This window comes from Glycine soja, chromosome 6 (assembly GCF_004193775.1).
Source record: "Glycine soja cultivar W05 chromosome 6, ASM419377v2, whole genome shotgun sequence".
NCBI classification, from domain to species: domain Eukaryota; kingdom Viridiplantae; phylum Streptophyta; class Magnoliopsida; order Fabales; family Fabaceae; genus Glycine; species Glycine soja.
In genome coordinates this window covers 44,000,266-44,024,347 of record NC_041007.1, presented here as the reverse complement: position 1 = coordinate 44,024,347, position 24,082 = coordinate 44,000,266, and the positions used below count along the sequence as shown (strand labels likewise).

The 24,082-nt window shown below is 33.3% G+C and overlaps 4 protein-coding genes and 2 pseudogenes across 4 annotated transcripts; 3 read left to right on the top strand and 3 right to left on the bottom strand.

The window, feature by feature from the left end:
• Positions 1-4,481: 4,481 nt before the first annotated feature.
• On the bottom strand, positions 4,482-6,037 carry LOC114417084 (senescence-specific cysteine protease SAG39-like). The gene is made up of 2 exons (XM_028382184.1): positions 5,509-6,037; positions 4,482-5,259 (listed from the first exon to the last, which is right to left on the bottom strand). The coding sequence occupies exons 1-2, from the start codon at positions 5,939-5,941 to the stop codon at positions 4,667-4,669; spliced, it is 1,026 nt and encodes a 341-aa protein (XP_028237985.1). The 5' UTR covers positions 5,942-6,037; the 3' UTR covers positions 4,482-4,666.
• A 1,813-nt stretch (positions 6,038-7,850) lies between these two features.
• On the bottom strand, positions 7,851-16,928 carry LOC114416329 (annotated as a pseudogene).
• On the top strand, positions 9,226-10,327 carry LOC114417493 (annotated as a pseudogene).
• Positions 16,929-17,335: 407 nt separating the features above from the next.
• Positions 17,336-19,182, bottom strand: LOC114414230 (senescence-specific cysteine protease SAG39-like). Its single transcript, XM_028378534.1, has 2 exons — positions 18,694-19,182; positions 17,336-18,034 (listed from the first exon to the last, which is right to left on the bottom strand). The coding sequence occupies exons 1-2, from the start codon at positions 19,127-19,129 to the stop codon at positions 17,442-17,444; spliced, it is 1,029 nt and encodes a 342-aa protein (XP_028234335.1). The 5' UTR covers positions 19,130-19,182; the 3' UTR covers positions 17,336-17,441.
• A 3,392-nt stretch (positions 19,183-22,574) lies between these two features.
• LOC114416328 (protein MAIN-LIKE 1-like) lies at positions 22,575-23,096 on the top strand. The gene is made up of 2 exons (XM_028381196.1): positions 22,575-22,739; positions 22,833-23,096. Exons 1-2 carry the CDS (start codon positions 22,575-22,577, stop codon positions 23,094-23,096), a joined length of 429 nt encoding a protein of 142 aa, XP_028236997.1.
• Positions 23,097-23,139: 43 nt separating this feature from the next.
• LOC114416327 (protein MAIN-LIKE 1-like) lies at positions 23,140-23,683 on the top strand. Its single transcript, XM_028381194.1, has 2 exons — positions 23,140-23,493; positions 23,597-23,683. The coding sequence occupies exons 1-2, from the start codon at positions 23,140-23,142 to the stop codon at positions 23,681-23,683; spliced, it is 441 nt and encodes a 146-aa protein (XP_028236995.1).
• The last annotated feature ends 399 nt before the right edge of the window (positions 23,684-24,082 follow it).

Genomic DNA, 24,082 nt, shown 5'->3' with positions numbered 1-24,082 from the left:
CGAGTGGCATCGACCATGGTTGATGAAAATGAAAGTACCAATGTTAGCGCTTGGCTTTCGAGGCCCAAGCAATCTCCTCAGGAAAAGAGAAAGAGAGGACAAGATTTGTGGAAATTCTTCTTGCATTCATAAAGCGTTTTTCTTACATTTATAGTTGCTATTCCAACAAGTATAACAAAAAGCTAACGATCTAACAGAAAGCTACAGATTCAACAATATCCTAACAATAATATTCCTTTATTCCTCTAAACTTCTTCTAGAAGATACTATGCTAGCACTGTGCCCCTATGTACTTGCATGCGTGCATGATTTACTATTCACTTAATACGTAATCCTGCAGATGAATGGGAGTATTGCTTTGTCTCTTGGGCCTTACTATTTGCAACTCCTTAATGCCATTCGTATCAAAGTCATAAGGTGATTTGGTGGTTAGGAGAAGAAACTTTAAGGGTTGGAGGGATAGTGAGGTCATGGTTCAAAGTTCTCACTAACACATAAAATACTAATTATACTCATTAACATTGTGGATAAAAAAAACTTCGAGAAGATAATAAATTGGGTTAATAATAACAATAAATTATTAAAAGATCATGTGAAATCTTTTTATCTTTATTTCCTTGCACCAAATAAATTTCTATTATTGAATATTTTATTCTGCCCAATATTTTATTTGGTTACACGATATCAGCGATGCAAGTTGATATTGTTTGCGAAACACAAAAAAATTACTCTCAAAGCTATTGTAATAAATTAAGAGTTTTATTTATTTTTTTAGTGATAAATACTATGATTATTTATGTTTTGAATCATAATTCATAGTAATTATCTCGCATTTTCCTTATCTATTGCCATGTCTGCCCTTATTTTACTCATAGGTTTAGGAGTAACATTCCATAGTTGAAAATTTAGGAAAATTATTAGTTTTTATGTTTGTTTTGTAGGAGCTGAGAACACATAGTTGGTAACATTCCATAATTCATAGTAATTATCTCGCAGGTAAATTTCTGACCTATTGTCAAATAAAAAGATCAAAACAAATACTGAAAATTGGCAGGAATATTGGGCATCTCAATTCAGGTCTATATATATAGTTGGTAATTACGGTTTCTTCCTTCTTCATATCTGTATAGCAAAAAGAAAAACTTGTTTAAGTACTCAAATTGACAAAATAGATTATGATCCAAGAAGAAAAGATTTCCCGAATCTATTTGTTAACCATAAAAATAAAATTAAAAAAGAAAGCAAATAAAAATATTATATTAATGGAAAATTCACGTAGGCAATCACTCAAATGCTAAGGAATTAACAATTTTTTCTTGTTACATTTTTTATTTAAAGACAATTGCAAGAGATAATGTCCCTTTAATTCCCATATTAAGACTAATTAAAAGTCTCTAGTTTTGTGAATTCATTAGGGCCAGCTTAGTGCTGATCGAACAGTTTGAGTAATATGGGTGCATGCCATGAAATCTTAGGATTGATGTTCAGTGTCATCAATATAAAAGGAAAATTTCTAATTTTGTAGAGTACTTATATTTAATTCATTCTAGGAGACGAATAACGTCTAAAGACTTGGACTTTTTTTTTTTTTTTTTTTTTTTCTGAATAGACTTAGACTTAATAATGACTAGTTAGATGCAAGCGTCTTTCTAAAATTTAGGCGCACTTCAATTGTCTTTTTGGCATTTTGCAACTTCATTAATATGGTGATTAGTTTACTCACATTGGTTTCCCTAAAAAGGAAAAAGCTTACTCACATTGGTGTTTTATTTTCATTGTTTTTTTCCATTAAAAAATTAAACCGTGCCTTGCGACGGCAAAACTGCGTGTACGTAGGAAAAAAAAGATACTAAACTCACAGAATGCTAAGTATTTAATGTTTCTCTTTCAATATATTCCCTTAAATCCAATATATAAAAAAAAATGAAAAATCACGACTAATAAAACAACAAGTGCAAGTCCAGTATAGCTGAAAATTTTAAAATAACACATTTTTTTTATTGAATGTTTATTAACGTAAATTTTCATGTTATTTCGTTTTCCTCTCCATTTTCCTAACTAAGAATTATTCTACTATTCGACCATGCATGTATGCTTAAATTTGAGATTATATATATATATATATATATATATATATATATATATATATATATATATATATAAAGGGTAGTAAGGGAAAAATGGAAAGTATAATGTATTTTACCTATTTATGGTATTTAAAGCAGGAGATAACCGGTGAGAATTCTGCATAATTTATATATATACTAATAACACTACTATAATTTCTTCTCAATGCTTTTTCTAGGAAAAAAAATACAAGAATTCTTTTTTACTTCGAAAGAAAATACAAGAATTCTTAGGAAGAGAAAATTGTCAGATTACTAATTAATAAGGAACTCACATGGAAAATGCCTCGTGTCCCGAACAAGTAGAAAATAACATACACTCCTTGTCATGTAATCGAAATATAAAGTTTTAGATGAATATGGTAATGGTTCAGTTTGTTACATATTAAAAAAAAAATCGATTTTGATTTCAAATAATATACTGATGATTGTTTATAAGTTTTTAATAAAGTAGAAACTAAATTATGCTTACAATTATAAAATAACTTTTTTCTTTAAAAGAAGTAATTATATTTTGAAAAATTATTTTAAACAGTTTCTAATTTTAATCAGATTTAAATTTCTTTCAACTTCTGATTATTTTTAAAAGTTGAAACAAATATATTAAAAACTAAAAATATAATTATTCTTTTTAAAAAGTTTTTTTTAACTAAAAATATTACATGATGTAAATAGTAACTCTAGTTAGTCTTAGTTAATCATAGTTGTAACTGAATTAGTTTAGCCAAGTCAAGAGTTTGTTAATTAGCTAGTTTACTATATATATTAATTACTCTTATGCATTGTAAGATGTTCTTTTGATAATGAATATATTCCATTTCATAATTTCTCTCCTTTGATATTCCAAAGTTCACATGGTATCACTTTGAAACCGTTTTTGCAATCTTTTCGCGCCTTCATCTTCTTCGCGTTCTATAATTCTTTCTTACTGAATCACCTCAACAATGGTGATTTCTTACTCTGATTAAAAAAGTATAAGAAACTGTCTGAATAACTTTTAATTATTTATATTTAACAATACTTTAAAAAAGAAATTCTTCCCATTGCAAAACAGTCAATTTTCCATCTTACATCAATATGATAGCCTAACCCAAAGATTACAAGAAGAATAATGATGAGTGAATCATTTTTTATTTTAAACATTCCACCAACTTCTTATTTCTTTTTATATTTTTTTCTTACATCATAAATTTTAAGTTTAAATATTTTTTTCATTCACGTAATTTAGTATTTTTTTTTCATTTTGATCTTTATAATTTTTTTTTGTTTTAATCCTTTCAAAATGTGTTTGTCTTGTTTTTCTTCTTTAAAATGTTTTAAATAACACTTTAAATAGTAAAAAAACATTATGTAAAGAACGTTAAGAAAGAAAAATAAAATAAATATAATTTGTAGGATCTAAAGCAAAAATAAAATTTTTTCAAGGACGATAAACAAAAATTGCTAAATTATAGAAACAAAAAATATATTTAAACCTAAACTATTCAACCATATATATATATATATATATATATATATATATATTATTTTTTATTTCTCTCTTTAGGTGTTAGTTAACATTTGATGTGTCTATTAAATATTTTCCTTACAAGAATCACTTCTAAACTTTTGATACCAAAAGGAATAAACCTAAATATAGGAACCTTGAATGAGCCAAAGAAAGCGATGGCCTATATAATACTACCAAATTATCCCCCATAATTAAAAGCCAAAGGCCAGGTAAAGTCTGTTTGAGACAAAATTAAACTAAGGGCTGAAGGAGAAAGGTAAACCAGTTATGTATAACTTTCAAAAGTAAGAAATGTTGTTAGTCCAACCTGGTAATTAAGAGTGATCAATAAATATTTGCGGTCAAAAGATATTTGAAAATGCATTGCCCTAATTAATTACACCATAATCCTTACAACTTTGAGCTGTTAAAGTATGTTGTAATCCGCCAACTTGGCCAGCTATAATTTTTTTATATGTAAAGATGAAAAACAAATATTAGAAAGTTTATAATAATTCACACATACTATAACAGACTTAAATTCTCCTTTGATAACTTTGCTTATCATAAATTTGAGTAAGTTGTATTGATAAAAATCAATCCACCTTAATTATAAATTTATAAGAAAAAAGTGAGCTGATTCACTTAGAACCCACCTTACTCGGGGTAGCATCATCCTTGTCAATTGTCAAACGTGAAAAATTAAGAAAAGTAAAAATGAGCTAGATAAAGCCTTATATACTTAGTTACTTACCTTTCAAATTCAATATAGCGCAGAAGATACAAATATTTGACAGGAAGATAGGCGTGAGTATATAACAATTGAATGCATGGATCTATTGACTAGTAGAAAAGTAATACGAGAATTCAGAATATTCATACTAGCAATATCTTATTCTCATTATATATGGTTGAAATAAAAGTTTACACGCAATTTTAGTACTAGCACAACCTATGCGTGCATATACGATTATTTATTTTTTGGTAGATGCGTGCATATATACGATTATAATGACCTTTTCAGATTTATATGAATTATCAAGAACACTTATTAAGCGATTGGATAAGAGGCATTTGAAGCAATTCCACATAAGCCTTTCTTGGCACGTATGTCTCGCTTGATCCTCATGTACCCTTTCTCACCCCATGCAGTGCTCCATGAATTTTTTACTAGCCAATACTTTGTACCATCACGAAGTTTACCATAACCAACAACTGCAACAGCATGGTCTAGATGAGTTCCACAATTTCTTGCTTCAAAAATCCCACTTGAGTAAAATTTGAAAGCAATTGCTCCTGCATCAATATAAACTGAAACTGGTTGATTTGCCACAGCTTTTAGGAGTGCCTTTTCACTATTAGAAGGAACACTCTCATACCCTATAATCCGTGCCACACCATGAGTCTCCTTCTTAACCTTACAACTTCTATCTTTTCCTTTGTAAGGATAGTATGCTTCACTTGTTATTCCACCTTTATTAGCAATAAATTCAAAGGCATTTTCCACATAACCACCACGGCAGCCTTCACTGTCACCTCTAACACAATCTACTAGTTCTTGCTCTGATAGGGACACCAATTCACCTGTAGTTATTTGATGGAGACTCTCGACAGTAGCCACAGTTGCAAATGCCCAACAACTTCCTGTTTCCACAAACAAAACCAAGTTGATATTAGCACAATATTTCACATTCTTTATAAATTAAACACCAATAGAATATAACTGGAGAAATATTTCTATGGTACCCTTAGAAATCTAAGAACTTTGATGCTAGCTAGGCCAATAGTTAAATGAGTTTGAGTACGCTAAAGGAATGAAAGAGGAAGAGTTGCTCGATCAATAGAATTTCTTATAATTCAACTGATGAACGTGGAATTAAAATAGAATCTTACCACATGTGTAGCCTTGGTCCTTGATTGGAGTGACAGCACCTCTTTTCCTCCAGTCCATGGTAGAAGGAATCTTAGTTACATTCTCATACCTAAACGATGTTTCTGTTGCTGTCTCCACCCTACTTGCCTTTTTCTGAACATTAATTAGTAAAGCCTTAAATTCTTCATCATGAAGGTCCGCAAATTGGTTAATGCTAAGGTTGAAAGGTTTGTCCCCAGCAGCATTGAATGACTCAATGAACTGCACATTGTTTTTGAATACTTGGAAACGTTTCTCCTTCTCTGCAGCATCCTTGTAAACCTTACCATATTGTGCCATCCATTTCTCATGTCTCTCAGATGTAATGAGCCCGCGAGACATTACACGGGATATCCACACAGTGAGAACGAGGAACAGAACTAAAACATAGGGATTTTGGCTAAATGAACTCATCTTGTAAATCGGGTATAGAGTAGATTGTTGAAGTGTTTGTTACACAGACGAAGAAAATTGGTTTAGTTTGCAGCTAAGGCAGTGGAAACTACCACAACTAATTTATAGTGAACAAGGGGCTCTTTTCAAGTTCATCAACATGTGTTTATTTTTCACAGTGCACCAAATAGTAGCTAGTGATCACAATTAACCTTTTACTTTCAATTCTAATCAGATTCTTACTGAACGAAGTGTGCCATGCTAATTTGTTGGACTCACTCGGTTAAAATACTCTTGCTTTTGATGAAAGATAATAACTCGAAGCTAAAATAAGAGATAGGAAAGAAGGAATTTCTGTATCATGTTTGTCTATGGAGAGAATATGTGTGTGTTGAATAAGAGTGGGTGGAGACGTAGTGCTATGTTAAATCCCTATTTTGCACTAGTGTGGTCACTTTGTAGTTCATTTTCTGCAAAGACTACATCCGTGCTAACAACAATCTTGCAAGTAGTGGGGTCCCACAAATTCACATAGAATCATAATAAGAAAGGATGTTGTATTCCAAGAAGAAGAGAAATGGGATTAGGATAAAAATATATGAAGAAGCCATCATATGTGAGTATGTGACTTGGATTGGGGTGAAGAGTTAGAGAGAGTTTTATCTACAGTGATCTTCACTGTCTTGAACAAAATCACCTCCTTAAAATTAATATTGCATTTTTTTTAATATTATATGCATGTTAAAAGACTACGATGGACACAAATTTGCAGTCCATGATCGCAATACCAGAAGTACCTTTCGGCTAGCGGCAATACATATGGCTGCTAAAATATTTAGTTGCAATTAAATTAAACCAGCGTATTTTATACTGCGGTTTCTTTTACCGGCAATATAGGTGAATGCCGCTAAAGACTGATTATTATATAGCTTCAACTAACAAGGTTTTACAGAATTAGGCCAATATGTAGGAATATTTTTCAATAAAAAGATTCTGTTTCAATGAAGAAATTATTACAAGATTATGAAGGAAGTAAAAAAATCAAAAGAACATTTCACTGAAGCTTGAGCTAGCATGCTATGTTTCGAGTACTTCACTTCAAATGAGCCTCTCTGCAGCCTACTCATATGATTTTAATAATAGAAAAATCAAATATAAAATACTCATCACATTGGGTATGAAAAATCCAATGATGTAAAATAGAGTAATGCCAATGGAACAGAGGAAAAGTCACAAAAAAGATAACTGAACCTGGCCAAAGTAAGGGGATCCCTCTTCAGCATAGATGAGGCTAACTTAGAAGCTTATTACTTTTTTAAATTTTATAAATTGAGTCAGATATACATTAATCAAGGTTCCAATAAACTAATTGCAAATGTCGAACAGAATATTGCAGGCAATATGGCCAGGTCTCAGAATTTTGGTAATTTATGTAGGCAAAGAAACTAAAAGTGTAACCATAACTTGTATTTTGACTGAAGCACCTTGCATTCCTCCAAGTGAATTTCTTTTTGGTAACAACTAAATTTTTTTGTAGATATAATAATAGACTCACCCTCCCAGTGAGTATCTTTTCGATTTATCTGGTTTGCTGCTTCTTGGCTGCTTCTAGTAAGGGTAACAACGTCTGGATCATCATAAATTAATCTAGGTTGTCAAACTATATTACAACAAAAAATAATAAAGTGCATCCAATAACAAGTTCAAATCAGCAGATGCAATCTATATTGAACAGAAGTACCTTGAAAAAGTTAATTCCTCCTTGATAATACCCTTACAACATCATGAGATCAAACACAAACATCTTATTAAGAGCACTACGTAGGTGCAAATACTGGCTAGAAATTAAAAAGGTGGTTACAGATATTACGTGCATATACTTAACTAATTGAACTTTCAGATTTTCATATATATAGATTGATAGCAATACTCAAGCAATTGGATAATAGGGATACTTAGCAATTCCACATAAACCTTCTTTGGCAGGTATATCTCACTTGATCCTTATATATCCTTTCTCACCCCATTCAGTTCCCCATGAATTCTTTGCAAGCCAATACTTAGTACCATCACCAGATTCTCCATAACTAGCTAGTGCAACACGATGATCTGTATCAGTTCCACACTTCCCTGTAAAAATCCCACTTGAATAAAATTGGAAAGCAGAATCTTTAGCTTTAACACTAACTGACACAAGTTGATTTGCCACAGCTTTTAGGAGTGCGTTTTCACTTTTTGAAGGAACTTTCTTGTACCCTTTAATTTGAGCTACACCATGAGTTTCCTTCTTAACCTTACAAGTGTTGTTAACTCCTTTGTAGGGGTAGTGTGTTTCACTTTCTATTCTACCTTTCTTGGTAATAAATTTAAATGCATCTTCCACATAACCACCATAGCATCCTTCACTCTCACCTTTCACAAAATCAACTAGTTCTTGCTCTGATAGGGGCACCAATTCACCTGTAATTATTTGATGGAGACCTTCAATTGTAGCCACGCACAGTTGAAAAAGCCCAACAACTTACTGCTTTTACAAACAAAAACAAGTTGGTATCAACACATTTTTTAATGAAACACAAATTTAATATAATTGAACTGATCGGTGAACGTAGAAAACATATTCTTACAACATTTGCCTTGGTCCTTGATTGGAGTGACAACACCTCTTTTCCTCCAGTCCATGCTAGCTGGGATCTTAGTAACATTGTCATACCTAAACAATGTTTCTGTTGTTGTCCACAAGCTATGTTCCTTCTTCTGACCATTAGTTAGTAAAGCCTTAAACTCTTCATCATGAAGATCCGCAAATTGGTTAGTGCTGAGGTTGAAAGATTTGTCCCCACACTACTACAAAAATCATTTTTTACGACGTTGCTTTTACGTCGATTGATAAAAAACTGACTTAGAAAGAACACGATGACATTTTTGAAATTAAATGCAACAACTTTATGACGGTTTTACAAAAACCGCATTAGAAAGTTGTCATTCTAAGACGGTCTTGTAAAAGCCATCTTAAAATATTTTGTACCTATATATATATATATATATATATATATATATATATATATATATATTATATTTCTCTTTCTCCTGTGGGACTCCTAAGAAGAACCCTAATCATGCCGTCATTAGTGTCTTTGCAACTTCGAAGGCTCTTACTCCGTTCTCGTTCCTTAGCATTCACATCTCCCTCTCCAATTCATCACCCTCCTCTGTTTCCTTGACATTCCTCTTCCCATTTCTATTCTTGAACTCTCTTCACTCCTTCGTTTTTCATAACAAGACATTTCTCATCAAAAACCTAAATGGATAAGATTGCTAGCTCTCTCTCCTTAGAGCTTCTCAAAGAGCCAGACTCAGACGCTCTCTCTGTCTCGCAGCGCCTCAACATGAGCTTCTCCCACATCATTCCAGCCCCCAATTTAATTCTCCAAACCCTAAACCTCTCCCTTCAAGCTGGCCGTACTGTATTAAGGTTCCACCAATTGAAGTGAGTGGGGGTTGCAACAACTTCTTAACATTGTCGTGTGCAGGTGCAGTGCAAAATCAACATGTATCACACCCTACAACATTTTTGGGAGTTCCTAAGAACAATCAGAGAAAAAGGAAAACACCATACATGTTAGTTGTGGTTGTTGTGACTCAAGGCTCTGCTGAATCAAGCAAGTCTGATGAGAAAATCCCTTCGTGGGCCAAATCGGACTCTGATGAACCACCGCCATGGGCCCAAGACGAGCCCAACAACAACAGTTCGTAACAAGAAGGATTTGAGATCCCATTCTATGCTTATTTGCTTGCCTCTGCTATCACTGCAATTGCCGCTATAACTAACCAGCATCTTATTACTAATTAATATAGTTGTTTTTCTTTTTGATTGTTTCCTACTTTTCACTCATATGTATTTTGTATTATTTATCTTTTGCTTCCACAGATAGGTTCCATTTTTGAATATGTGAATCAAAAGCCTATTTTTGGAGTATTAAGCTATGACAGCCTGTTTTATGCTCCCTTGCTTGGTTTTTTTGTCTTCACCGGCATTCCCTCGTCAGTAATTATTATCCATCTATGTTCAGATTGAGAAGCCCAAAGTAAAATTAAGGAAATCAATTAGCATTAATAGTAATAACTTATTGATTAGTGGTGATGTCTTAATGCTTAATTCTTTAGGATTTTCTATGGTTCAATTCCGTTCAAGCTGCTAACAAGGAAGCGGAGGAACAAGATAAGAGGGATGGCTATTTATAGGGTCTGAGTGGTTCTGAGTTGAACACGCTTTCTTTGTTGTATTGATGCAAGTTATATGAGGAAATTGCACATAATGCCTATTGTATGTCACACTTTAAATTTAATGTGAATATTCATGCTTTGTATGAAATCAAAGATTAGTATGATAGAATATTGAGCACCTCGGTATTACCTTTATGTTGCATTCCACTTTTGACTTGAACCAAATGCTAACTAGTTTATAAATATGGTAGTTTCAAAATTTTCTTTTGTTGTTTTGGACTTTGGCGCTTATATGAAATCTGTTTTCACTACTAAAAAAATGAGTTTTAACATCATCCTATTAACATCGGTTATTTGAAAGTTGATGTTAAAAATTGAATTTAGTGTGATTTTAACATCGGTTATTTGAAAATCGATGTTGTTAAACACTTACAACATCAGTTTTCAAATAACCGATGCTAAAACTGAATTATTTTAACATCAATTATTTGAAAACCGATGTCGTAATATTAAATTTAATGTAATAAAAATATAAACACACCAGACCCTCTCTATAAAAATAAATCATGTTAGGTCAGTTTTACATGTGTCTCATCTTTTTCTTAATTTCGTTTTTCCTCTTTTCCTCCCAAAACCCTCTCTTTTTCCCGCATACCACCAAACCTATTTTAGAAAAAATGACGATCTTGGACTTATTCACCGTTGGATCGTCATGAAATTTAAACACTAAGTTTGCAACTCAATTCCAAGAATTCTAACCATTGGGAATCACGAAAAGATATCGGAGCTGAGAGAATTACACTTCGCGTCATAGCCTTTTCTTTTCCCACAGAAACCCAAAACCGTCCCAGTAAAACTATGATCCCGGTTTTGTTAACCGTTGGATTGTCATGAAATTTTGATATGTGGTTCGTGGTTCAATTGCAAACCACCTACACCGTTGGGATTTGTGAGATAATATTCATGGAAAGAGAAAAAGGAATCGCACGAAGAAAGTACAAATGGAGGCTTCAATCCCTTCTCCTTCTCTCTAATGTTTAAGAACCCTAAGAGAGCAACTGGAGGAGGAGCTTTAGAGAGCACCAAAAATGCTACAATTGATAACGGAGAACTCTTGAGTGACTATATCGAGATAATGAATGAGTTATTCACAATTGAGGTTAGTGAGAACATGTGAAGGGATCCTTAAAGTATCAATTGGAATGAGTTTTGGGGTGTTTCTGTAATTTTTTATTTTATCCTTATAATTATAACTGAATTATATATGTTTGATGAACCAGTTGATGTCACAATCAGAAATTGCTGTGAAATTGATATGCTCTTGTGTTGATTATGAATCCTATCAATTGAGCCTTTTTCTAATTAGCGTGAATTGATAAAATTAAGTAACTAGAGATTTAGCGTAAGAGGTTGTGAGATATTGATTTTGTATTTTTAAAATTTAGAAGAGTATTAAATGAGATAAACTTGAATGGTGTTAACTTTCATTTTCTCAAAACATGGCATGTAATGATATTGATTTTGTGAGTACATGGCACCAGAGGTGATCCGATGTGAACCTTATAATGAAAAGTGTGATGTGTACAGTATGGGGTTATATTGAACAAGCTTTTAACTGGAAATTACCCATACGTTGAGACAAAATATGGTCCCACCAAGGTATATATGATCATCACACTAATCTTGAGTTGCCTAGTTAATTTTGTTAAATTGTTATGTAAATGTTTAATTAAGTAGTTCAATTCTAATCTCAATTGTATAGCAATCTGAAATGTCACTTGATCTTGATTATCATGAAATAAAATGTTTGATGCTATATTATTAGATTGTCATGGAAGTTGTGGAGGGTAAGCTACGACCTAAGCTTCCGTGTGATGATGTTGGCCAACTTGGAACCAGAGAGATTGAAGGCGCTTTGCATCCAATGGGCAAAATACTATTTGATAGTTAAAAATGAAACTTAGGATGTTTAGACAATTTTGTAATTATAGTTTATATTTACTTACTTTACAGTTTTTAAAATTTATGTTTCAACATTAAATATGCTTTAAATTCATAGTAATTAGTAAATTTCTCATGGAATTTCGGGTAAAAACTATTTCAAAACAGAATGAAAATTATATTTTGTGTGATCTGGTTTTAAAATTTGCAGGTTAATTTTGGGTTTATTGAAAAAATAGACAACATATTAAAAAAAAGTTCTAAAACAACATCGTTTTTTTAAAAAATCGATGTTAAATGTTACTAACAACATCAGTTTTTTAAATAACCGATGTTGTATTTATTAGTTAACATCAGTTTTTCAAAACTGATGTTAATGATGCTACTTTCAACATCGGTTAATAACCGATGTTGAAAGTCTTAAATAATCGATGTAAAAACCTTATTTTCTAGTAGTGTTTTGATGATTTTGAGGAAGCAGGACTTGCATTAGTTAGGATGATTTGTCAATTAGTCTTAGGCGAGATGGTATGTCTAATTGATTTTATTGGCTTTGCAAATTACATGTTGTCTTTAAATGACATTGTCGAGTCTCACTCTTGGATTCATTCCTCTCGGATTCATTCGCCTCATGTTTGATGATGTTTTCATTTTCTTTGATTATGAAGATTTCAATTTACACATATTGGTCCTTGATTGTTGACTCTACTTCAAGTATGATCCTTCAACTGGTATTTATGGAATGAACTTCTTTGTTGTTCCAAACCTTAATTTTTTCTACAGTTTGAAAACACATATCAGCGTATCCTAAAGCTGTTCTTTTAACCTATGCATCTGAGCCACAATTTAAGGGAGAGGTAACTCTTTGGCCCAGTTTTGTGTACCTTAACTCTGTTCCCAGCAAATCTCAATTTGGGTCTCTTTGGTCAGATGCTGTAGAACAGGCATATACTTATTACCCTTAACTACACTCGCCTGTGGTTTATGCATATGCCAATTCCTCTCGGAATCATAGAATTTGAAATCCAATCTCTCCTGGAATTTATCTTTGTTATGCCTTAAAAAAAGTGTCACGCCTTGAAAAAAGTTTAACAAATAGCATGTCAAACTTAAAAAAAAAAAAATCAATAAATAAAACTAAAAATCTTAAAAATTTGGATTCAAATATAAAAATTCTAAAAAAAATTTAGTACTAAAAAAATAATAAATCCCATATTTCAAATAGGCAGGTCAGGATAATTTATCCAAAACTTTATTCAGCCCACCTTATTATTCCACTACTAAAACAACTTCACTTTGTTTGAATTGATCTCATTTTATTAATTTATTTATAATTCTATACCAGTTTAATCAATCAATTAGCTTAAAGAGTGTGATTTTGCTGTAAATGAGTATTGAGAAGGGTAAATATTTTTTTATCTATAAGGCATTTGCGTAGCAATGTTCTTTCATTAGTAGTGGAAATGTATAACAAAGGTGGACCTTGAATATCTTTCTAAATTTCTCAGCAATCCGTTCCCCTATATTTACACGTGATAAATTGTTATATTGTGATTTTAGTATATTGTGCAATGTAATTGAGCTTCTAATTTCTCATTAGTTTTAGTATTTGTATGTGGTAATAGTTGATTGATTGTTGATAACATTCTTGTTGCATGTCAGTTTTTGAGTACTAATCCCCCTCTTGCTCTTACTATTCTTACAAATATTTTCAATGTATTTGAATTTATTTACCACAATAACTATTTCTAAAGCATTTTACTGTTACTTAATTTTATTTTTTCGTAGAAAAACATCTATCCCATTTAGTGAAGCTTATTTGAATTTGTATGGGTAAAATAACTATAAAACATATAAGTTATTTTGAACTTATTTGTATAAAGGATCGATTATGCATGATTCACAAACATAAATCTATGGAAATATAAAACTTAAGATTGTTTATCCAATACCATATAATTTACTTATTTTAACAAACATATATATTGAGAGCTTGTTTAATAACAAGTTTTAGTGAAATAATATTTATTTATTACACTTTACGACAATTATAGATCCTAAAATGCCTTCTTAATAGCTGCTGCCAATTCATCATAGGCTACTTCCCAAGCACTGCTCAACTCGTCACTCCATTTGTCCCCAACTACCTTCTTAATAACATATGCCAATTCATCTCAGTTTCCTTACACCCAATCAACGGGGAACAGTGACCGGACGACTACTAGTCCTAGATGGGTATATGCATATGCTTTATTTACCTTCATTTTATTCTTTGATTACATAGTATGAACTTATATAGAAACAAGCTAATAAATTCCATCCTTTAACTTGTTTATTTGGGGAAAGAGAGCTCAACTTGCTAACAATGCTTATGTTGGTCTAGCTTTGCTTGGAGATGCAAGATCATGGCATAGAGAAAGCAAGGTGCATTTGGTTAGGAGTCAATTGAATTTATTTTCTTGAAATTTCAAGTTTCAAGGGCTAGTGACACATTAAGCTAAAAAGGTTCTGAAATTTGAATTATATGTGTCATTCATAGGGTTATCAATTCTGGATTCAAGCGGACAAAGATGGACACTTTCTTGATTTAAAATATTGTACCGGGGATTACAACTTGTATGCATGGGTTTCGGGTTTTATTGGAGATTATAGATATCAAACTAAAATTACCATCAAACCAACTAAAATATCTTCGTCTCTCCTGTTAAATATAAAGTAGTTTATGTGCTTTTATATATGCAACAACTTCATCTTTTTGAGTAATTGATTCATGACATGGAATTAGAACTATGTGACTAATTAGCTGTCATGATCAGTTCCATTTTTATTGGCATCATATCATGATCAGGATATAATACTATAAATTACAAACTCGTGCATTGTTAAATGTTTAATCATGAACTATTTAAATATTAAACTATTTGAGCTTTTGCAGTTATAATTATTTGAACTTTTTAAAAATTTAGTTTATAGCTTGCGTCATTAGACAATGACTTGTATATAATGTACCTTTAGGGTGCAACATCAACTTGAATTCACTTGGTTATAACCCTCCAAGAAATGGTCTTACTCTATGGGAAATTGGGATCCCAGATTGCTCAGCTGCGGAGTTCTATATACCAGGCCCTAACCTCAAGTTCACAAACAGATTATTCCAGAACGATAGCCAAGACAAGTTAGCCCAAAACCCATTTTCAACAATTAATGTTTTCAATCTTCTATTAATATGCTCTTTTTTCATTTTCTCAAACTATTCCTTCTATGACAAGTTTAGGCAATACGGCTTGTGGGAACGTTACACTAAACTATATTCAAACCATGATCTCTTTTACACTGTTGGTGTATCTGACTATCACAATGACTGGTTTTTTTTCTCAAAGTTTAATTTTTTATTTATTTGTAATGGCTTTTTAAATTATTTTTTTTTAAAAATAATACATTCTAAGACGGTTAGTTGAAAAATCATAACCGTCTTAGAATCCTCAATATTTTTTTAAAAAAAAATACATTCTAAGACGGTTCTTTGAAAAATCATATGAGAATTTCTACATTTTAAGATTTAGAATCAACAATATATTTAATTTTAATTTTAATTTTTTTAAAAATACATTCTAAGACGGTTCTCTAAAAAAATGTCTTAGAATGTTTACATTCTAAAGCGGTTTTCTAAAAAACCGTCTTAGAATCCTCAATATATTTTGTTGATTTTTTTTTATAAAAAAAATACATTTTAAGGAGATTCTTTGAAAAATCGTCTTAGAAAGTCTATCATTCTAAGACAGTTCTCGACTAAGAACCATCTTGAAAGGATATTTTTTTCTAAGACGGTTTTTTAGGAAACCGTCGGAGAAAGTCTTTACTTTCTATGACATTAGCTACAACGACGATTAATTACCGACGTAAAATGTCCAAAATAACTATCGTAGAAAAATGCTTTTCTAGTAGTGCCAACAACATCGAAAGAATCGATGAACTCCATGTTGTTTTCGAATATTTGTAAACATCTTTCCTTCTCAGCTGCATCCTTGTAAACTTTACCATGTTGTGCCATCCACTTCTCATGTGAGAGTGAGTGCGAACAAAACGACTCTGAGAGCGAGCAAGCATCCACCTCTATGAAAGCCACTAGGAATTTTAGAATCCCTTCATCTTTAAAAGAATTTAAAATTCTAATTTTATAGTTAAAAACAAATTCCATTTTAAAATGCTTAAAGTTTAAATTTCTTCTAAATGAGCATCCAAACAAATTATTTAGGGGAGGGCGGGGGGATTTTAAATCCTTTGGATAATTACTTTTTCCATTTTAATTCTTCTATCCAAACATATTGTAAGTGGAAGGACATAAAGCACAACCAAACAATTTGGATTAAGAAAAAAGGTTTATTGATCTCAAATACTTTTTATCCAATCCCTAGACATAAAAATTATTGGGTGTTTCCTTCATTTTACAATTCAAAAGAATTTCTCAATTATAATTAAATGAATAGAATCATGTAAAATGGTGATAAAACCAAAAGCAAGCATTAGGCATAGAAGAAGAACAATAACAATGCTTTATTGAATAAAATTAAGGTAGAAATTACATTAAACCTCAACAAAAGAGAAATTAGTTGCTCCCATGGGAGAGAAGCTCTTGATGGAGAAACAATGAAAGATTAGTCTAAAAGCATCCAAAGCCATCACACACGTCTTGACTCCTTTTTCTCAGGATCTCAAACATACAAAGTGCCCAACCCTATGCTAAAAGTAATGTGTATGGCATAAATATGGACTCATCTTTTTAAAAATCTGCTTCTCTTTGATATTAGCTTTTTGTCGATATGGTGGAGAGACATCTCATAGCTCAATACAGTTTCATGTTACCCACAAAACTGGTTTGCTTCTAATATTATTAGAAAAGTTGGCAATGGTTCTAATACGAATTATGACTGGTTCTGTAGTTAAAATGGAATGATTTCACAGGTTACATTATTTAGTATTATATAGATTATTAAAATCTTGCATATATAGTTGTATTAAGTATTAGAAAAAAAAGAATTTTACTGTTTATAAATAATTGTCATACGTATCCATCTTGAACAAAATTATCTCCATAAAAAAAAAATATTACATAAAAAATCATAATATTATATCCTATGTCAATAAAGACCACGAATTTGCGGAGTCCATGCATTAGACGTTAGACTCTGTATCCCTTCCAACTTTGTAACACAATAACATTTATAAATATACTAATAAACAACAATAAAAGAAAACAAAATATTATATATTTAGTAGAAATTAAACGTTTACACATGCATCTTAATTAAGATAAAACAAAAGCATCTTATTATATATTGATTGATAGCAGTACTCAAGCAATTGGATAATAGGGATACTTAGCAATTCCACATAAACCTTCCTTGGCACGTATATCTCGCTTGATCCTTATATACCCTCTCTCACCCCATTCGGTGCCCCATGAATTCTTTACAAGCCAATACTTAGAATCATCAAGAGCTTTTCCATAACCAACTACCGCAACAGCATGATTTGGATTAGTTCCACAATTTCTTGCATTAAAAATCCCACTTGAGTAATATTTGAAAGCATGTGTTCCAGCATCGATGTAAACTGACACTGGTTGATTTGCCACAGCTTTTAGAAGTGCCTTTTCATTATTGGAAGGAACTTTCTCATACCCTTTAATCTCAGCCACACCATGAGTTTCCTTCTTAACCTTACAAGTCTTGTTAACTCCTTTGTAGGGGTAGTGTGTTTCACTTGCTATTCCTCCTTTCTTGGCAATAAATTCAAAGGCATCATCCACGTAACCACCAATGCATCCTTCGCTCTCACCTTTAACACAATCAACCAGTTCTTGCTCAGAGAGAGGCACCAACTTACCCGTTGTAATTTGGTGGATACCCTCGGTCGCAGCCACGGCTGAAAATGCCCAACAACTACCTGTTTTCACAAACAAAAAAGAGAGTTGATATTTTAGCATAGTTAGATTCTAATGAAACAATGGAATATTATTAAAGTGTTTGAGCATGGAAAGAAGAATCACAATGTTATTGTCATAATATAAGATATTTGGTTTACCCTCCATTTCCCTCTCATTTTATTTGTTATTTAAAGTAATGCACACATCTTGAGAAAATAAATAATTATATTAAGTTTTGTGATAATATAACCTTATCTAACTAAATAATTAATTACATTATACACATACTAGTGAATGTTTTTTGACAGAACATACTAGTGAATTTATTTCTGAAAAGCATGACTTAAATATATTTTGTATTTCTAAATGATCAATTTTGGTTCCAACAATTTTGTTTTATATCCTTAATCTCTGATAAAGTTTTGTTTTGCTTATAATCCCTCAAGAGCTACCCAAATTACTTCCCAAAGTGTTATCTAATTAAATTTTAGTAGGAAAAAAAAGTTTAAAAAGTTTATTGAAAACCATACAAGAATTGGTCATATGTCAGAATAAAAAATAATAATTTAAGTCTAAAAGTATCAGAAGAAAAAAAATATTTTTTTTCATATTCTAAAGCGACAAATATTTTGAAACAAAAATATTCCATAAGTGATAAATAAAATGAGAAGAGGAATACCGCATCTGCCTTGGTCCTTGATTGGAGTGACAGCACCTCTTTTCCTCCAGTCAATGGTAGCAGGAATCTTAGTTACACTCTCATACCTAAATGATGTTTCTGTTGATGTCTCCACCCAACTTGCTTTTTTCTGAACATTAATTAGTAAAGCCTTAAATTCTTCATCATTAAGGTCCGCAAATTGGTTAATGCTAAGGTTGAAAGGTTTGTCCCCAGCAGCATTGACAGACTCAATGAAGTGCACATTGTTTTTGAATACTTGGAAACGTTTCTCCTTCTCAGCAGCATCCTTGTAAACCCTACCATACTGTGCCATCCACTTCTCATGTCTCTCTGATGTGCAGGCCTCAGACAACCTGCGAGACATTACGTGGGATGTCCACACAGCGAGAACAAGGAACAAAATTAAATAGTGGTTTTGGCTAAAGGAATTCATCTTGTAAATTGGATTTAGAGTAGCTTTGTTGAAGTGTTTGTTACATAGACAAAGCAAATTGGTTTAGTTTGCAGCAAAGGAAGTGGCAACTACAACTAATTTATAGTGGTGTTTTAATTAACATGGTGTTTCATAGTGCATGAAATAGTTATCAGCACAACATTAACTTTGGTTTCCTAATCAGATTCTTAATTACCACCACTTGAAAACGTGTTCCATGCTTTTCCAGTCCACTTGATTCAGACGTTGGCGACCACAATGTTCCTCTAGCCAGAATGTGCTACTAATGTAAACCAACAAAAAATAAATCTTACCAGGCCATTCATATATATCTTGAAAAAAGAAGTTATATATTATCATATACAGTATTTACTTTCTCTCCCATTTTATTTTCATCTATTTTCTTTTTATCTTTATATTCATATCTTATCCCATTATCTTGTGTCAATTAATTTATTTTTCTTTTTATTTTTCTTCTTCTTATTTCTCTTAATGTTGAGGTGTACGATGATTAATTATTTTTATAAAAAAAACACACAAAATAGGGTTTATGACAATTTTTGCTTACGAAAACCCGAATGACGCTTAGTGCATGGGTGTGTATGGAAACGTGGCGCTAGTCATTAATTAATCATATATAATTTATGCATGTGTGCGTATGGAAATGTGGTGCGCATGTACATAATTTAATCAGTGTGTAAGAATTATTTTCTTTGAGTAAAGTAGAAAAGAGAAAGGACAAAAAATTAGAGTTTGGATAATCGATCCTAAACGTAAAGACCATTATCATAGATGAAGTGATATGCAAATTAAATAATAATAATAATAATAATAATAGTAAAAGAGAGAAGAATTATGTTTTCCTTTAAAAAGATCACCTAAAAATTAATTTATTTCTTCAGGTAATCTATTAATGTTTGATGCAATTAAAGTTGGCTTGTGGAGACACATCATATATACGGATAAGATCTAAACTGGCCGCATCAGTCAATATGTGGCTACAATTTTATACTCCTGATTAATGGAGCACTCTATAGATGAAAACGATAACTTGTTCTGTTAATTTTTCATGTTTCAATAATTCAACACTGGACTACAGATTAATGGCATCCAGTCAACTAGTAATAGTTAGAGTGCTGCTAGGTGCACCCAGCATTATTGCTGGTGCACCCAGAACTTATTGTAAAAAGTCACAAATGCCCTTTTTTTTTTTAAAAAAAAAAGCCTCTTCTTCTTTCTTTCCCTCCTCCCGTGAGACTCTTCTTCTTCTTTCTTTTCTGCGAGCATCTTCTCCTTCCGCGAGACTCTTCCACCGGCGGCCCTTTCTTCCTCCTTCCTCATTCTTCCGCGAGGTGGTTGTTCTTCTCCAACGCGAGCTACTGCTTCTCCCTCCTTCGAGTGCGCTTCTTCCATTCTTCCACGAGCTTCTACTCTTCTGTTCTTCATCGAGGTAAGCTTCCATTGTCCCTTTTCTTGTTTGTTATTGCTTGCATTGTTGCTTCCACTGTTGCCGGCCATGGCGTAAACGGAAAGTTGCTGTGCATACTTTACGGATCACTTGATCTGTAAGCATTTTCCGGATCAACTTGATTCAGAAGATGCTTACGGATCAGATGATCTGTAAAAGTCATAGCTTCATTTTAATTAGGAATTTTGGTGTTTTTATTTACATATCCATGTGAAAAATTGTTTGTTTCTGTTCATTCAAGGTTAATTTAATTCCCTCAACTATTTAGGAGTTTTTATTTAGGTCTCTAAACTAAAAAAATAGTAATTGTGTCGTTGATCTTGTAAAATATTTGTAATTGATCTCTTAAGATTTTTAAAGCCACCACAAATTATCATTTTCTGACAATTTCATGCTATTATAAGGCTTCAAAATAGAAAAACATATTTTAAACAAAAATGTAGCTGCTCCCAAGTAAGGCCTGTACCCAAGTGCCAAAGATATGCTTTTTTTATAGTTCAATTAGTTGAGAAGTCTTGTAGGAATGTAACAAAATTTGGTGGTATTCTAAAACTGTTGAGACTATCTAGCAATTTCACCCAAGATTATGACATTTTAGTATAATATATAATGTCACACCTATCTAGCAATTTCACCTAAACTGTTGAAACTTTTCTAAACTCTCATTCTTTCTTTTTTAGTGAATAGTTAAACTTTTCTTTATCCCATCACATATAATTCCTTCTCTCTTATTGAAGGTTGTCCAGACATTGGTATACTTAGTCATCTTTTCTTTCAATTCTACATAGCTTCTCTATGATAGGCTAAAAGATCTTGCTAGTTTTTTTTTTTTTTTTGCTTTTATCAATTTGTTTAGATAAGGAATCTTCATCTTCAATATCACTAGTTAATTAACAAAGACCATACTTTTGAATATGTTGTTCAAATCCAAGAGGAAGAAGGAGTAGATGTTAATGTATGAAGTGCTAGTATATCTTTGAGAGGAAAGGGATTTTGCTTTTTTATTGGGATAATCTATGAGAAGTTGTCTTCTGTTTTGAATGTTGATCGGTCATTCTTTATCTAGTTGCTCCAAAAATTATAGGTTGAACCAAATGAATAAGCATAAAGCTTGACCAGTCCACATAAGTGAGGCTTCTATTTGCCAAAAGATGAGGAGTATTAATTGTTAACATTGTTTGAAAATAGTGAGAGCCTTTGAGCTTAGGATAGTAAGTATTGTCTTCAACTATCCTAAGAGCTAGTTCTCGGTTAATTTCAAACCACTGAGAGCCTTTTTGCCAGTCACTCATGTTGATTTCAAATTATTTTGTTTGTTATTAGAAGCATATTCCCCCAATGAGTCAGAAAAGTGTACAAAACCTATTAAAACATGCACACCTCACTGAAAAATGATACAATAAACAAACAATTTATAAAGACTAAGGATAAGATCATGAACAAAGCATGAGCCAGAAACCCAAGGATCAAGAGGGAATAAAGGATCATCAAGAAACAATATGGAGTTGCTTCCATTTCAAGAAGATTGATTTCTTCTTTCTTTGGCTTTGTTCATCTAATATCAATAATATTAGGATCCATAATCAATTTCCATTCAATCATATAGTGTATTGAATAAAAACTAACCCAATAAAAGCCTAACATGTGTAGCCTTTCTTGACATGCCTTTCTTGAAAGCCTGACAGCTTGCGCGACTTTCAGTCAATGAAATTTGCGTTAGACCAATGAAATTTGAGTGAATGAAATGGGTGATTGAATTTGTGTCACTCATTTGCAGATCATGGTTAGGACCAGAGGATTAGGTCATGCCTTAGGTCAGGTTATTGGCAGAGGTGTGGGCAGAGGAGATCGTGATGATTCCGATGATGCTCCGCAGCGTCGACGGTCTACTGCATCCGTATGGAGGTAGCAAGTCGTTGTGACTGCGAATCACGTCGATGAGCCAGTCATCCCTGCGCCAGATGTTCAGGATGACCGATGGAGGCACCAGCTGTTGTAGAGGACATTCCTGCGGACATTCCTGCGGACACAGGCGTAAAGCCTGTTGAGGACGCGCATGAGGGATTTCCGGGTGGCCCGAGCGACCCATCCGTGTTGACCCTGTATGCGGATCACGTTGCTTGCAGCGTATGGACGGGAGAGGTATTTATACTATTTAATTTTAGTTACTTGTAATTAGTTTTCCTTTAAAGGATGATTTTAACAAATTTTGCGTTCCTTTATACTTCAATTCAGGAATGTCTTGAATTGAAGCTATCCTTTCATGGGAGGAAGGTCCACAATTTAGGCAGGCCTGTCCCTGTCATTGAGGGACTTGTTGCTAGTACAGGACTAAGTCCTCTGATCGCGTGTTCGATAGACACCGGCGATCGGGGACTTTTGTCCGCGTTTATGGAGCGGTGGCACCGGGAGACGTCTAGTTTCCATCTCCCGGAGGGGAGAGCTCATCATCACATTGGACGACGTCTCCTCTCTTCTCCATCTTCCCGTTATTGGTGACTTACACGCATTTGAGCCCTTGGACGTGGACGATGCGATTCAGATGCTGGTGGACATGTTGATGGTCTCTCCAGAGTCTGCTAGGGCTAAGAGAGTCCAGTGTCGCGGACTGTACGTACGCCTGCAATGGGTACGTGATATATATGAGTGCCAATGCCAGGCAGGTCATTGGACAGCTGCGGCTCGCGCATATCTTCTTCACCTTCTGGGTTACACTCTGTTTGCTAACAAGAGTGCAACCAATGTCCATGTTGTCTACTTGGAGGCCCTTCGTGACCTCAGTATGACGGAGAGGTACACTTGGGGAGTGGCTGCTTTGGTGCATATGTATGACCAATTGAACGATGCATCTATGAGCCACAGCCGATGGCTTGGCGGTTACATCACACTGCTGCAGGTAACAAATATGTTTTTTATTCGTTCAGCCTCAACAATGTTCAACTTTAAATTTTGTTGCACTTTCATTATTAATGTTTATAATTTTGATGTTACATTTGTAGTGCTGGATTTACGAGCACTTTCCGTCGGTCGCGGACTCCACTACTGATCAGGAGTACGACGAGGATTCTCTGCGTGTGTGTAAGTGAATTGCGACCAAGAAGACCATGAAGAGCATTCGTGCGCCGGTGTACAGGGAGCGCCTAGACCGACTCCGGATTCCGAATGTCTATTGGATCCCTTATGGGGAGCACCGAGAGGTCCGGGACTTCCACGTCAGATCATGCTATTCCGGTCTCTTGCGCTGGGGGCCTGTTGCTGTTTATTACCGACCGGAGAGGATCGTGCGGCAGTTTGGCTACACGCAGACCATTCCTGCTCCTCCTGTCGATTCATGGGTCTCGTATGGTGATATACACGACAGGTGGATGCACTACGAGGATCATATCGTTCCAGCAGGTGAGGTGTGCGTTGTGCCAGGGGCGTGCTCCAGTGACTACATGGACTGGTTCTTCCGCATCTCCCATCCTTTCATGACATCAGGCCAC